Source organism: Eublepharis macularius, chromosome 8, assembly GCF_028583425.1.
Source record: "Eublepharis macularius isolate TG4126 chromosome 8, MPM_Emac_v1.0, whole genome shotgun sequence".
Lineage (NCBI taxonomy): Eukaryota > Metazoa > Chordata > Lepidosauria > Squamata > Eublepharidae > Eublepharis > Eublepharis macularius.
In genome coordinates, this window is record NC_072797.1 from 39,364,894 (window position 1) to 39,382,190 (window position 17,297).

General features: G+C 39.3%; 1 protein-coding gene across 1 annotated transcript in view; it reads left to right on the plus strand.

The window, feature by feature from the left end:
* LHFPL2 (LHFPL tetraspan subfamily member 2) overlaps nucleotides 1-15,003 on the plus strand; it is a 146,773-nt gene extending 131,770 nt beyond the window's left edge. The window contains exon 3 of the mRNA XM_054987520.1: nucleotides 14,375-15,003. Coding sequence (XP_054843495.1) covers nucleotides 14,375-14,631 — 257 coding nt within the window. The 3' untranslated portion in view covers nucleotides 14,632-15,003. The remainder of the gene's footprint in view (nucleotides 1-14,374) is intronic.
* The last annotated feature ends 2,294 nt before the right edge of the window (nucleotides 15,004-17,297 follow it).

The following is a 17,297-nucleotide window of genomic DNA, read 5'->3' on the forward strand; positions in this document are numbered from 1 at the left end:
GAGCTGTACCCCACAGAGGTTCTGTCCTTCACAATTTCTTTAATGGGCTGATTGTCTGTTTGCAGGAGAGTTTTAACATCCAGAAACATTCCAAAATGGGATCCTCCACCAGTAGATTAGTTCAGTCCATTCTACCATGTCAGTGATCTGCCACTTTTTTCTCTTGCATGTATGAATGGACATTGAAATAAATAGAACTAATTCCAAGTAGAAGAGGCAATAAATCATTTAAATATTCTAACTTGGTTGTAGCTGTTTACATTAAAAGTTCTCCTGCCTCTCTAGGGGAGAAAAAGGCAAAGCAGAACTTCCTAAGGCTGCCTTCTGCGATCTCAGAGGCTCCAGGCTGTGTTGTGTTCTGCATATATTATTTCCCCTGTTGATGAACATTAGATCAATGTACACCGAAAGGGTCTTGTAGGAAATGTAACAAAGGTGACATAAGGACTGAACCTTACATAGAGGAGGAGTTAAAAGGACAGCGAATTAGTGAAAGCTATCAGATTACCGAGAACAGACCGTGACATTGACTCTACTTTTGCTTTGGCTTACTGTCATTCAGTCCTAGCGCTTTTTCTGGGGCTATTATTTCCTCCCATGTGCTTTCACTGTTGATGTTGGCATGAGATAGTTTTACTATGTTCCCTTTTCATGTAGCAGAGATGGGGGTGAAGACTGAGGCTTGAAATAATCATATCTCCCAAGCCTACATCTCTATCATACTTTTCTAACAAACCGTACAGAGAAGGCTGGGTGGTAGACCATTCCCTCAAATGATAATAGAGGAATGTTATTTTGCAAGGTGAATTGAAATGTTCCTGAGGCCAGGTTTAAAATAATTTTACAGGAATACTACACAACACGGCATCAGTCAACAGGTATTATGAAAGTAAAACTTCAAAACCAGTGTGACCCATAGGGAGCCTGATAGTGATATGCTTTTTTCATTTTTAGACTGAGCAAGACTAAACTTGTGTAGAATGAGTCAAGAGGACAGCATGCCCCAAAGTCACCGTAGAAAGGGAAATTGTGTCAAAGATTGCGAAATGCCTTTTCAACTCTCCTTTGCTTCTTTACTATGACTACAGTGTAGTCCTGATCATAAACTCACACAAAAATCCCTCTGATTCCAGTGAGACTTCTGTAGTTTGAACTACAGCATCAGTATTGTTTAAAAATTGTACAATTTTGCTATAAATTCTTGTTCTACTATGAATCAACTTGCAGCAGTTAAGGAGGCATTAAGATATACCTTAACTATTTCCCATTCAAATGCATTCGAGTCTCTTGAAATTGGCATATTTTTGCTATCAGACTCTCATCTTAAAAGATTATATTCAAGCAGGGATTGCTGCTGTCATCAAATACCTTACTAGCTGTCTACCATCAGGGAACAACTGGTGCCAGTAGACCTGTATTCCTCACAGACCCATTTGAAATAAAGTGTGTTGCAAGTAAGTTATGTGTGTGGTCATAACCCATACACACATTTCCATGATCTTTCTACCTCAAACATGACAGAGGTCCAAGTCATCACTTGTGTCAGCTATATGTTAGATGTAGCAAAACCAAAAAGGAGCAGGTCCTAAAATACAAATATATTACATCCAAGTGGATGTAATATTGACCATGTATTTCATTCAGCTATTTCTGTACAGGAGCACAAAGCAGTTTAAAACTTTATTCTCCTGCATTTTATCTTCATAACAACCCTGCAAGGTAGATTATGCCAAGAGAGTAACTGGCCCAAGGTCACTCAGTAACCAGAGGGCCAGAGGGAAATTCATACTTGGGTTGCCTAGATGTTACTCCAACTCTTTAACCATGCTGGTTCTGTAATTAGACACCAGGTAGATTTTTGCTAATTTCATATGTCATCAGGCTATCATAGAACAACTTGGAGATAGCAAAATCTTTCATACATCAAAGACTGGAAATCAGCCACATCTCTATAAAGTTATGAATTTTTAAATATATTTTGTTATTTATGACATCTTTTAACATTATATAACAATCAAAATTAGAATGTCTGACCAGAACCATTCCAAAGCTGGAATGTGGATATGTTTCTTATATAATTCTAATAATTAGTTTATTAAAGAAGTAATTTTATTTTGCTGTATTTTCCCACTTCTGTGTTATTCTACTGTGCATTTCCTATAGCAGTGCTTTGTAAGTCCAGGGTGAAACTGTATGAATAATCAATGGCAAACAACAGAACTTTGTAATATTCTTAATCTCCCTGACTTCCCTTCTAAGTCTAGATTTAGTTCTAATATAACCAGCACAATTTTAAACCTGGATTCCCCCTCCCCCTGATCTTAGTATTCAAAAGGCTCTTTTAGGGCAGTCTGAATATAACATTGTACAATTAATCATGTCCTAACACCCGCTGATTTTTACCTTGAAAATGTTATATGGTCATGGTGTGGCATGGTATTTATTTATTTATGTCATTTATGGTCCGCCTTTCTCACTGAGACTCAAGGCAGATTACACAGTGTGAGAGTAGTACAGTCAGTATCAAGGACAATTTCATAAACAATGCCGTAGGGTAAATAAACACAAGTTTACAAAGACATAACATTAGCAAGAATCCAATACAGAGTTGAAGAAATGCTGAAACAGAACATAAGCAATTCTAGAACTGACATAGGAGCACATATTTAAAGCAACAGAGAATATGTAAGGCAATGTAGTGGTGAAGTCTGTGGGTGATGTCTATGGTCCCTAAATCATTAGCAGAACATCTGAGACCCCTTCCGTACAATACAAAAGCCTTTGTGAATAATTTGGTTTTGCATCGTTCGGGGAAAGCCAGGAGAGTGGAGCCTCTCCTGACCTCCTCAGGCATGCTGTTCCACAGGGTAGGGGCCACCACAGAGAAAGCCCGTGTACGGGCTGCTGTTGATTTTGCCCATGTGCAGGGTGGCACCTGCAGGAGACCCTGTTCAGATGAGTGAAGTTGCTGTGGAGGAACATAGGTATGTTTGCCACTGTAGTTTTCTACCAGATGGTTCCACATGGCTCTGTTGCTGTAGCATATAAAGTGGTGCACAGGTTACTATATGCCATCTCCCTTGTCATAAATCCGAGGTTGTCTGGGACTTAATTTATGACATGGGACGGAGCAGTGGCTTAGTGGTAGAAGGCATGTTTTGCATGTTGACAGTTCTGGGTTCTCAAGCAGCAGGTGTCAGAAAGGAGCCTTCCACGCCCAAGACTGTGGAGAGTCACGGCTGATCAGAGCAGGCATTACTGAGGCAGAGAAACTAATGACACAAGTAGTTCTTAAGACACTTCCTGGCATGAGGTTAAAAGAAGCCCTTAATAAACGGAAACTAGAAGGGCAAAAATAACAATCCAGTCGCTTCAGTTAATTTTTAGCTCTGTCTTATGATTTTAACTGGCCCTGACTCATAATAAATTAGTGCATTGTGGGTTGGTAAACTGTATCAGTTCAATATAAATACTACAAAAATGTAACTCAAGTTACAAAAGAGCCTGGAAACCCCTGATGTTTCCAACCAAATCTTGTGCTTTTTAGTTTCAGATCCTTCAGTGTTCCTTGTTGTTATCCTGCAAATTTGTGTTGCAGGAACTTTAAAAAAAACTGAAGTTATAGAAGATTTCCAATTGGTTCTGCTTTTGGCTTAGGATTCACAGAATGTAGCTAATGTATTCCAAATCTTTTTTCTAAATTAGATTGGAATTCCTAGGAATAAATTTATTACGTATGCACTTAAGCCTTAGCTTAGCCTTTAGAGTCCTACTCAGTGGTTATTCCACAACGAGGGGTGATCCAGTAAGAACTTATTCATGGTTGTGGTCACAGTGCAGTCCCACATGGGTACTGCACACATGTGCAGGCCTGCCACAAGAGAAATGTCTAGAGCTCTAAAGAAACCTGGGCACTCCCCAAACCAGTGGCATGCCTAACTTTCCCACCTTTTTTCTAGCTCACAGAGAGAAAGAGGGAGCATTTCGCCTCAGGTCTCTCTCTGCTGCTATAAGAATAGACACTTTATTTTAGTTCTCTTGTAGTTTTGTACAAGTTTTTGCTGAGTATATCATCTTTCTAGTAAAAATTGGAGATTTTTTTGGATACTTCAGTATTTAGGGGTAAAAAGTTCAATAGCCCCACAAGGATGGTTTTTTCCCCAGGTTCTGTCTCTCAGCTTTCAGCCTCCTCTGATTGCCTTTGCCATAGCTCAAACAGCTCTCTTTAAAAAATGCACTGATGGAGCCAAGATGCCACAGACAATCACCCATTTTGTTAAGTTAGGGAAAGAGGCATGATGTGGCAAAGTGTAAAGTTTGCCATCAATTTATGCCGAAGATCAGGCATGATAAGAGCATCAAGATGGAAAACAACACTCTGGGCGAATGCCCCGTCTGCCCTGCTCAGAAGGGTTCCCCGTTTCCTGTTCCACCAGCCTCTCCCAAATACTGACCTCAGGCAACCTCCGTTCCTCTGGATCCATCCTCAGTTCCAATCACTGTGGGGGAACCTTCGACTTTGCCCAAAGTCCAACACAGGTGTTCTGAACCTCCTGCTTAAAAAAGCTAAGCAAAAGTCAAATCATTTGGATCTGAATGCAGTGGCATCTGATTCAAAGCATAGGATCTCCTTCCAAGACTTCACAAAAGTCCAGACTGTCTTCTAAGTCCATGGCGCTAGTTCCGAGGACTCTGCCTCATTGCTTTACCTTAGCTCCATCTATGATTTCCTTTTCTACCGTGCCTAGTTCCAAGATAGTATATGTACTTCCAGACCTGTATCCAATGCTATATGCTACCATTCCCCAGAAAGTAGAAAGGGGTATGGGCACAGTTCAGATTTGAGTTAAGGCTCTCCAGCTTTGAGGTATGCTTCAAGGACTTTCTTTTGGTCCATGGATGGAAGGTCCATACCTTTTCCTTATTTATGGAGCATGCCTAACAGATGTGATGCAGATCTGTATAAAAGACAAGATCATGTTGGACAGATCCTCCAGTCACCATCCCACCACGGATCCATGGCAAAACTCTTTGGTTCTGGTGCCCCTGAAGAAGATTGAAAACCTCGATTGTACTTAATAGGACAGTTGTCCTTTTCTATTTACCCACCCAACTTCAGGCTCCATTGTGGTATTGTGGTGGAAACACTACAAGGCAAGCAAAGGGGTCCCAACATACTGCCCCTGTAGGCAGAAAATGCTGAAAACTAGATGCTTATGAAAATAAGATATACTCATCTTTGGCCTTGTCTTTTTAAATTTCTAATTATCAGTCTATTTATGGCTAGATGGAGTGGAGAGTGCCTTCAAGTCATAGCTGACTTACGGCAACCACTGGTGGTGTTTTTTCATGGCAAGAATCTAACAGAGGTGGTTTGCCATTGCCTGCCTCTGCAACCCTGGTCTTGTTGGAGGATTATGGCTAGATACCAACTTTTTTAATGGGAGAAAATTGGGCCTTAGAATTACTCCCTGAGTACAAACATAAGCTGGGAAGGGTTGCTTCAGTTGGAAGCCTCCAAATTATTCAAATATCAGATTAACTTCCAAACACGTTGTAGATTGTGCAGCACTTTATTTATTTATCATGTTTCTTGATGCTGCAACACTAAGTAGTTTAAGCAGGAGGTTCAGAACACCTGTGTTGGACTTTGGGCAAAGTCGAAGTAGTGCATCTACCCAAAGGATTCTCCCAGGAATATGGAAATGACTACTTTGAAACTGACCACGAGTACAAACAAAGAGATAATAGCAATGGGGATTCTTCGTCTGTCTTCTTGACCCTGAAAGAAAATCACCTGACCTATTGACCAATAAGTTTACAAACACATCTTAGTTTCTCCGGACTTCCAGGCTATTGGCTCTGTGCCAGGTTCTCTTCCAGGTCAATATAAACAATAGCACAGGGAGTAAATACATTAATCCCATAATGACTGAATGTCAGACATTGCAACATATATTCCAACAGATTGGTGGCAACCTGAGAAAGGGCCTTCTTGGTTGTGGTGCCAAAATTCTGGAATTCACTTCCTAGGGAGATTCATCTGTCTCCCACTATCATGGGTGCACTTGGGGGGGGGGCAGAGTTGACGTTCTGTCATTAACTCTCATTAGCCTTCCTGGCTGTGCGCGTGTATGCTTATATGTTCTATTAAACTATTTTATATGTATTTAACTATATATTAACAGTTTTAGTGTTTTGCTTGCTGCCTTGTGGAACCCTAAGTTGGGTAGAAAGGCAGCCGACAAATGTTTTAAATAGATAAAAATAATGCTTATATACAATATCCTGAGCTCCTCAGAGGAAGTGTAGGATATTCATGTGATAAAGAATAAAAATGTTCATATAAAAAAATACAATGCCTTTGTGAAAGGAGAAGTCCAGGTTCCTAGATTCTAAAATTTGGGCTGTAATGTCTAATAAATTAATTAGTATGATTAATGGAAATATAGACCGTCTTTTCTGGATTTAAATAATGCTAACCTATATACTGGTAGAATATCACTTATGTTTTCATGGTTATTTTCTGAAAGTCTCTCTACACAAGACATCTGACATAAGAAGAACACGTGTCGGGAGATGCAGTGTTAGCCGAGAAGGGTAGTTTGAAAAGACAGAGCCGGCAGCAGGCACTGCTATACAGTGGAGCTGTGTAAAGGGGCTGTGAAATGCCAGAAAGGAAAACTCAGTCCATTATAACCTCTCCAACTTCAAGCCCAGTTCTGGAAGGCAACTCCAGCCCATTTCCATTCCTTGCTGTCCTCTGGTTGAGATCCCAGAGAGTTTTAGACTGGGGAGATGAAATCGACAGAACCTTCCTGGAGACAAAGATGAAATTAACAAACCCTCTGAGGAGTGATCTCTGCCAGCTCTGTTTTTTTAAACTATGCTTCCCACCTACCATTGTGTCTCCCTACACTTGACGAACATGCGCCAAGGTGTCTCGTGTAGAGAAACTCTGACGTACATTTTTTTAGTCAAAAGGAAGTAAATTACTTTAACTGAATACCTTAAAAATATCAGTATGCTAAAATACTGTAAAAATTTTAGAGAGTTAACTGGTTGAAAGCAAAATAATAATTAGTGAATATTTGGGGGCTAAATTGTATAGGGATACATATGTATTCCAGCTAGAAGCACATTTTAAGGCTTATATTTTGATAGGCTAGGAGCAGGATAATAATGTTTATTTGTTATTTGGATTTGAAGGTGGCCTTTGATACTGTACCGTGCTAGATTGTGTCACAAGTTAAAATTAACATCTATTGACAAGAGACTTTTGGCTTTGACTGAGATTCTGATTTCTAACCCCATTGCACAAGTCTGCTATGGGGCAGACAGACAACTTTCCAACATTATAGCAGGGAGTGTATCTGGGGTGTGTGTGTGTGCTGGTCCTTTTATTGTTTAATTGTGTGTGTGTGTGTTTAATATTGTTTAATATATTGTTTAATATTCTTTAGTATGATTTTTGCTGTTTCCACCCAAGATTATTGCTCTCCATCTATTGCTAATGTTAAAGTTCCTATTTTACTTTTTGCTGATGATGCAGTTCTTCTATCAAAAACAACAGCAGGACTGTCTTCTTTGATAAAGGCTTTTGTCTCCTTCTGTCTAGAAGAAAGCATGATAGTTAACTATCAAAAATCCAAGGTTGTTGTCTTTTGCAAAAAGTCTTGTGTACCTTGAAAGTGGAAATCTCATGACACTAACATTGAGGTTTCCCATTTTAAATATCTAGGGGGTCTGGTTTGACCAGAGATTAACTTGGTTGGTGCAAACTGCTCATGTTAAAAGATTGGCCACAGTGGCAAAAAACATCATTTGTTGTTTCTTTTATTCATCTGATGCACAGTATATTCCAGCTACTATTAAACCCTTCAATGCCAAGGTAGCCATACAAAGTTTATATGGGACTGGTATCTGGACTGATAACATAGGAAAGTCCTTTGATTCAGTTCTCCTTAAATTCCTACATTCCATCTCTTGAATTCCAAACTGTGTAGTGGGGGTGGCTCCCCAAGCCAAATTGTGACAATCATCTCCTGAAGCTCGAGCTTGGTTGAAGTTTTTTCCCCTTAAAGTCAAAATTTTACAGTCTGACATCCAAGAGGGATATCTTGACTTACTCAGAGGGGTCTCTTAGGTTTCCCATTGGGATAACTTGTTGAGCAATGACTTCAGCTCCTTTACCTTCCTTTGGACTCCCTTCATATAGTCACCAGACAGGAAACTATGGGCATGATTAAGAAATGTTTATTTAAGTATGATTACAACAGCATTATTTGTAGAGCACGACATGTTTGCTCTACTCAGCTCGTTGGTATTTTTCCATCCTTCCAGCTTCCTGATTATTGCTCATATTTGATTGTTCCTTGATATAGATGTGCCTTTATGCTGGTGCACCTGGATGCCTTAACAATTAGAGTTTTGCAAGGGAGGTACTGTACGGTACCATATTTTAATATAGTATGTGACTGTGGTGTAGGTAGCATGGACACTATATCATGTGACTTTTGAATGCAGTCATTTTTATGAGGCTAGAAATCTTTTAATTCTCCCTTTACTCCAAAAAATAGATCATATGGAGACATTACCTCTTCTATTAGCAGTTAACAGTAGATCTATCCTTCTTTCACTTGTGAAATTTTATGTACTTGTGATTGATTTTCACAGGCATTTAAGTGTGGCCTAGTTTTTTAAATTTTAGTAGTCTGCTTAAAACTAAGACGTTAAGAAGCAGTATGAGGTAGGAAGACAGAGTTTATCTGTTATTTGAAGACACTAAGACGTGAAATCACACTATACTTTAAATCAGTAACAGCACAAGGCTTCTCAATCTGCTAGAAGCTATTTCCATTTTCTACCTTCTTCTTTTGTTTACACACAACACAACAGAATCATACACATCTCCTGCACTGAACACATTTCTGTTTTCTTCAGTAGCATTTTTGACAGGCCAGGGAAATATCTTTTGGTTTTGTTGGGAAATAAGATAGGTTTTGGATTTGCAACTGGAGAGAAGCTTTGCCAACATACTCCACTGTATAATGTGGCAGAACAGCAGCTGTACAGGAGACTCCTAGAACAAAATAGTATGCTTCAGCTTATCCAAATAAACAGCTGGGTAACTATGCTCCAAAGGGATTGTTTTCCTGAGCAGGCCAAGGGATCTGCTTTATGTCAGTGCGAAGCTGCTGCTGCTCTGGCACTGATCAAAGACAGGATAGCAAAGGCAGTCAAGTCTTTGGAGTGTTGATGGATTTTAGTGCGAACGTTCTTAATTGGGTTCTTGGCTTTCACCACAAGGGCCTTTCTTTGTGTTCAGTGACTATTAGCCAGTATAGCTGAAATGGAACCACAGTGCATCCCTGAGTATCCGATGCAAATGACAAAGGAGGATGTTTGTCTTCACGCTCTATCTATAAATGTTCCCCAGAAACTTCTGTAAACAGTATGCTGGACTAGATGAACCTCTGGTGCCATACACCTAGGCTTTGATGATGTTACTTGCATTTAGATATCAAATACCAAATAAAAGGCGCTTCACAGTTAGTTACTCAGCTATGACTTTAGCTCTTGCTCCTTTCAGAATAATAGGGAAGGCTTCTTCTGTTGCATGTACAGCTATGGATCTCACAAGTAATGTTGTAGGAGGAAAAGAAGGCCAGAGTATTTTATGTTCCAGAACTTAATAGATAAGTGACGTTTCCTAGTATATCTGAGTTAGCCATTTAATTCAATAAGAGCTGTAGGAGAAACTAGCTAGACAGTTATTAGATATGACTAAAGGAATTATCTATCAATAGTAGTAGTAACTGTACTTCAGGGTAAAATGGACATTTGGAGGAATGCCAAATTGTTTAGACAGTGCTGTCATAAAACTGTACAGCACAAGATGACCTTTGTCATCCAATAAAATGTTTTAATCTTTGGATTGTCTAATAAATCTATATAATGCAGATGAAATGCAGACATACTGAAGCCAAATTCAAAAATCAGATGATTAGGTGGGTTTAGTCTAAACATGAAGAGGCAGATTAACTCTCAGAAACCTAGATGATTACTTTGCAAAACAACCTGAGATTGCTATGTTGATTCTTGGGTGGGGGGGAGGAACTATTCCAAAACCCAGTAGTTTATTAAAAATGCAGTTACCAATGTAATTGATGCATTTCAAAGAGCTGTGTGTTTTTACAAAATATTGGATTGGCTATCTTTTCTTTTCCTGCTTTAAAAGAAGCATACTTCATTTGTTTTAAAATAACCTTGAACTTACCAGAAAAAAATTCTCCAGGATTTATTTGGATAAGTTTATTAATAGGAGAGTCCTAGTCATACTGTTCTAGTAAAGGAGGCTCTACAAATGCATTTTCAAAGTGATGGACTGAGGAGCAAGGAATAAAATGATTGTTTTTGCCCTTCCCACCTAGCAAAGCTGATACTTGCAGACTAGGCAAATAACTTTTGAATAGACACAAATTCCAGTAATGACAATCAAGTCTGGAAATTACCCATTCCTTGAGGAGAGAAAAACAACAGGCTTCAGATTTTCAAGTGATGGTGTTCCCACAAGTAATTTTATTGTTAATAACATGTTATTAATAACATGTTAAATAATATGTTAAATAATAATAAATACAACAATAAGTGTTGTATTTATTTGTTGCAACCTGATCCTATGCATGCTTACTTCTTAGTAAGTTTCAGAGTTCAGTGAGACTTACTGCCAAGTGCATACAGTTGTAGTACAGGCTATGTTTGGACTGCACCCTTTGTCCAAGGAAGTTGTCCAGCTTTACCATAACAATTACCCTGGGAAAGAGCTGAGGTTGAGAATGACTTGGCCAAGATTGGCTTGTGATTTCCTGACTCATGGTATTTGGACCCTGATCTAAGTACAACACAGAGTCTACTTATTGATTGTCTAAGATAAGATACAAAGTCAAACCGTTCCTAGGTTCAGCTTTTCAGAGCCATGTAATCTGTTGCCATTTAACAATTAGCAGTCTTGGCCTTGGGGAACATTATTTCCTGGCTAAAGGGAAGGGATTTTTATACAGCTAGAGAAGTTGTGCTCCTTTTCCAGTAGTAGGAAAGGATTTCCCAATCTTTCTTCAATGTCTATTCAATACAAACTCTGTTCCTTCTATTTTACTTGCTTATTGAAGACCTTTTTGCCCATAAGTAAATAGTCTTTAACATTTGGGGTTCATTATTAAATCTTGTATTATGTAATTTAAGCTCAAAATATAGTGGGTGGGTATGTTAAAGCTTGAGGGTGCAGCGTTTTAAAAATAAATCTCCCGTGTGTCATTTTGAGATGACCACACAAGCATCTGTTAGGCCTAAAAGATGGTGACACACATCCCCCCTCCTGCACCTCTGTCATGGAAATGACATGAAGGGCTGCCCTTTTCTTTGTAACAATCGACATTAGTACCATTTCATAATCCCCACTAGTGGCTTATCCATTAAATTACTAATACAAAACCATACTTCACACATACACAGTTGACTCCTGATGAAGAATATTCTAGCACATTACCTGAGATATAACCAAGAGAAGCCTAGGAATACTCCTGCAGCTCTGGGACAACTGTCCATCCAAGCAGTCAGCCAGTAGGACACCAAGGGGCCATGCCCATTGTCGAAACTTTTGGAGTTTGCCTATTATTGAGACCTCAGCTTACCAGCAGAGAGCTCTTCTCAGCTTCTTCAACAAAACCTTTTAGGACAAAAGCTCTGGCCAATCATTGCCTGACTACCTCAGCTGTCTTGAGTAACCACATGGTCTCAAATATGAATGGCTAGGTTAATAGGGGGAGAACAAGAAAGTTCCCTGTGGTTCTGCAGAAGCTTCATTGCCCCTAAAATTATTTAGCAAATTGTTCTTCCAGAGCCCCAGTGAGGGAACTGCAATCCCTTTCCTCCAGAGAATTCTCTGCATCCTCACCAAACTACAATTTCTAGAATTCTTTGGGGAGAAGTCTTGACAACTAAACTGGTATAAAATTGACATATTAGGTGTTTATGTGCCCCCAGAGGTCACATCTTTCCTTCCAAGCCTGCACATGAAATACTTTCTTATTGAAGACGGTACACTGTTTTGATAGATGTTTATAGTCTCCTGCATTGATAGGTGAATGCTACTTCAAATACAATTTGGGGATAAAATGGCAATTTTCAAAACTTTTTCTGTGCAGATGTAGAAACAGTTCCTCACATAATCAGAAGAATGCTGCTGTATCTCATTGACAAAGGAATTTCTGATGTTTAGTCTGTCACAGCTGGGGGCTCAGCAGGATGAAAGCCCAGTTTATCCTGATCTCTCCAGGATTAAGCAATACTTTATACTCTTATTCTAAGCAGCAGCACAAGACAGCGTCTCTCATCACTCCTTACCAAATACATAAAGAAATCCCCAAAGTAAAACTAGTTCTTCATTGAAATATGGATTTTTAGTAACCAATGTGATAACAACAGTTACCAATAATCTAGGTGATTTCTTCATTTAAGAAGCATCCGATAAATTTGTATCTCAGAACCTGTTCTGAACTGATTCAGATTTTAATTTTATACCATTGTTTTAGGATGTTTTGACACAGTTTGCTTTTAGGTTTTTGTGTAAATCTGCAAATGTGCATTTTCACTGTTCTAGTTTAAGAAGACTAACGTGAATCGATGGTTTTAAAATCAGAATAAATTCTAGACCGAATGGAACAGTTTGCAGCAATTATTCTTTTGAATGTTCAGAGGTGTCACACCTTCAGACAAAATATATTAGATGGTTTAATAAAGTCATGTGAGGTTCATGCAATAATTATGTGTATACAAGATAGCCAGTCAGTCAATCTTTATTACAGTCATAGACCACACAATAATAGCATAACAAGATAGCCATGCTCTAAATCTCCTGAATCTTTCACATCTGGGTTGCGGTAAGACTCATATTTTCTGAAAAGGCTTGGTGGGAATTTTAGAAATCGCATTTCATTTTTAAATGCACATTGAGTAGGAGAAGGGATTACATATATGCTTTTTTATTTATAATCTCATTTCCATATTCTAGTGTTTTCTGTATAATTGTGTTTTTTGTTTGTTTAATCTATTCAAGGATAACTAGCGGTATTTTAAATAGTTATTAAAATATTGAGTGATTATTGGCTGGAATACAAGGTTTTCACCAAGACCTATAACAATAAACTCCTGATCATTTCAGGCATTAAACAGGTACCTGCACAGCATGATCATTGAATTGACTGATCATTGTTCATAACAGCCTTGTGGTTTAGTGATTTACGCATCGCCTTAAAATATCCAGATACTTGGTTTCCATGTGTCTGTTTTAAGTAATGCCCCTGATAGGGGTGGAAGTAACATGTAACAAAACTGCAATTGATATTTGGTAACCTTATGGGTTTCTGCTCCCCCGCTGGCTACTCTTTCTATCCTAGCAATTAAGAAATCGCAAGGTAATGGAACATGTAAAATCTTAATTGTTTTGAATGAGACAGGAACTAAGTTTCACATCTGTTCATACCCTGAAGATTTGCTGAGAAATAAGCATATAGTGACTAATGATTTAAATGTAGTGGAAATTTTAGACTTAAGGAGAAAATAATAGTAATACATTTAATACTGGAAAAGGTACAGGTTTCAGTGTTGATTTTTATTAGTTTTATAGGGCACAATTAAAGGTGAGTTCAACTGACCACTCCCCTACAATTATTTTCTAACCGTACCGCACAGTGAAGGTACATGTGGAACCCAGTATTGTGTAGCTCACTTTTTTATATATTCAAGATTTTTTTTAAAGTCAGCTAGACCAGAGCAGCCTTATCCAGGACTATAGGCAATTCTGCTATTTCCCCATCTCCATAGTATTGGGACTCAGCTTTTGAAACTCCCATCTCTACCCACATTCCAGAGGCAGTTTGTCCTTCACAGAATTAACAACATTCACTCTTCGCCCAGCAGTCTAGTCCTGCTCCTCCTTGATCACTGAACAGTGAAATCCTAAGCAGAGTTACTTCAGACAAGCCCATTGAAATCAGTGAGCTTAGGGCCAAGCTAGAAGTGACGAATTACACTTGAATGGCAAGTGAACAGACTCACATGTATTCCTCCCTGTTCACTTGGAGCACAAGTGGAACAGGGACGAATACATGTCAGTCTGTTCAAGTGTAATTTGTCACTTCTAGCTTGGCCCTTAGACTGGAGTAATTCCGCTTAAAATTTTACCGGAAATGTCTCATTTTGGCCTGTGATGTGTCCCTCCCATTATGCTGAGAAGGATTTCCCTTTCTGTACGTTTGGTTTACCTAAAGCTTATTGCACTTTTGTTCTAACTGCTGTTTCTTAATCTTGGCAGGTCTCTTCCTTATCCTGGGCTTGATCTTGTACCCTGCTGGCTGGGGTTGCCAGAAGGCAATAAGCTATTGTGGACCTTATGCTTCTGCTTATAAACTTGGTGAATGTTCCTTGGGTTGGGCTTTCTACACTGCTATAGGTGGCACCATCCTGACCTTCATCTGCGCTGTTTTCTCTGCCCAAGCTGAAATTGCCACCTCCAGCGACAAAGTACAAGAGGAAATTGAAGAGGGAAAAAACCTTATTTGTCTTCTTTAATGACCCAAGAAAACCCTCAATGTCTTGAGAGTATTGGTTTCAAGTGGCTTAGCATATAGACTCCTCTGAGTGACGGAGACACAAGCTTCCTGAAGACCTGGCACTATGTTGCCACTTGATGGTCACAAAGGAGACTATGGGCAGAACAAGAAGAAAACGATGCCACAGGAATTCTGGCACCTGGCTGCACTGGGCAGGATGCTGAGAAACTCACGTTGGCTTCACATTTATACAAAAAGTGCCTGACAGTTGCAGAAACAATCCATTCTTTTTGACATTCAGCTCCACGAAGGAATCCTCAGAAGGATTTGTTTAAAAATGTCAGCATTTTCAAGTATCTACAGAACAAAATGCCCTAAACCAGGTTTCAGTTTCAAGGGCTTTAGTCACCTGGTCACTGGTAACAGTTTTTTAGGAAGCATTTTTTTCAAACAGCAGAGCAGGTCATGTTGCTTACAACGTGTGAAAAGAGTTGTGCTGAAGAAGCAAGCAAATATCCAAATTCAAGCTATTGAGGGAAAGATACTATCTAGGTTTTCATTTCAACAGGGACAATAAGCAATATATTGCCCAGAAAATATACTTGAGGCAAGGAGGGAACTACCACACAACCGCCCCCCCCCCCACCAGGGTAATATAGCAGCCAGAATCAAAGCTAAATTATGTTGGATCCATAGCAGAGGCACATAACATAGTTTATTATAGTTGTATATGAGTAGTCGGTAAAGCAAGTATTCTTACTTGTATGAAGTACTGAGCCCTTGAAGTTGTGCTTTCAAGAAGCAACTTAGGCTTCATCTGGCAGCAAGCTTTTTACTGCAATTGTCATTGAGACTGAGACTTCCAACAACTTCTGCCTCTTGCTGTCATTTCAACTAGACTGCCATCATAACTCATCCCGACAGGCACTGAAGAAGCCACACTATCCCATAATAACAGAAACCATGTTAAGCTGTAATACTTTTGAAAAGTTTCTTTTTTACATTCGTATTATGATGCTGATGAATGCAGCCAATAGACCTTCAATAATCATTCTGTCCCATGTCTTAAAAACACATTCAGGTGAAAGAAAGTGTGATGCAGTGGTGGAAACAGAAACAAAAAGGGCTACCTAATGGCTAACTTCTAAATTTGGGTATCACATTAGCCTTATTAACACTGATATTGGGCATCTTGATAAGCAGTGAAACACACACAGGTGGTGAAAGCAAGGCTGATAGAGTAAAACTACATCAACCACTAATGATGACCACTTATTTCTACCATATCTATTTTTTAATTAAATGTCCAATGGAAAAAAATGCCTGTCCCTATAACTCAGGATTGCTGCTGCTGCTTTTAACCACTGCTATATCATGCAAGTATTCCCAGAAAGCACTTGTGAAATAATGAGTCAGTAACTATACACATGTATTTTGTGGGCCATTACTGTGTCAATCGGTTCATCGAGAGTGCTTGCTGGTGAGGACAGTTGGCCAAGAGAAAAGAAGTTGCCCCTGCAAAGCTTGCACTGCTGCCATTTCTTAAAACCATGTATGTACCATCAACATGGGGACCTCAGGGCTGTACTAGCCGTGGGAAGCATGGTAAATGCAAGGATGTATTAGGACTAGGAAAGACTTAAGGTGTAGTAACGATGGTTTTACAATCCAGTAAACAAGCCTTCACACTATGATGCTAGGGTCTATCTAGCAAGCAAAACAACTAATTTTACCTAGTTTGCAAGCCCAGCAGACTAATCTTGTTCCAGTATTTGCAGAGGTATAGAGCACAAGTAACTTATGACCCAAGCCAAACACAGCCTGCTATTGTGATTTTCCAGGCAATTAATAACCTTTCCCATGCACCAACCCGTTGTTTTTAAAGACAGTCCCTGGATGCAGGTAGTGAGCTACATTTGGCTCAGTAGGTCAAGTTGCATAGAACTGGAGCAGGGGAAGCATGCTGGGATAACTCCAGTGGAAAGCTCTCCTTAATTCACACGAAGAGGTCATTCTGATGTTATGCAATTTGCCTTCTGTCCTGGTATTGCAAAAGAAAATGTTTTGATTAAAACATTTAATTACTGAAGTTGGATTAGAACCCAAATGTTTAGAACAAGAATCTTATTAATTCCAACACGCACCTAAGTTTATGCAAGCATTTTACTTGTCCAGGATAACTTTTTATGTTTCTTGTATGGGAAGATCCTGGTCTGAAATAGCTTCCACATAAATATCACTAAAATTACCATGGCCAGGATCCCAGTGTGTATTACTGTTCTCCTGAAGAGTTTCCTTTTCAAAAGATGCACACTAGAATAGCCATTTCATCTGATGCTAAAAAAGCAGCCTGGAGATTAGGTATACCAGCAATTTGAAGGAAACCCCCTGATTTCCAGCTTTCTCTCCAGCAAGCTATTGGGGTATTTCAGGCGAAGGCTTGGATCCTACTTAGAGTTCCAGAGGTGCAGGAGACATACAGCTCTCCAAACTGTTCTTTGGGGTTCCCTGTCCCTCAGGAGCAGCATTTCATGGTGTATTTTGGGTTGCCTGGAGAGGGAGGAATCAGTAAAAACTGCCCTTCTCGGAGAAACCTAGAGTGGATCTGAGTCAATCATCCTCCAGCCTGGGCGGTAAAACTTAACAGCTTTACTAAATGAGAACCTGAATGAACAAATTAGGATT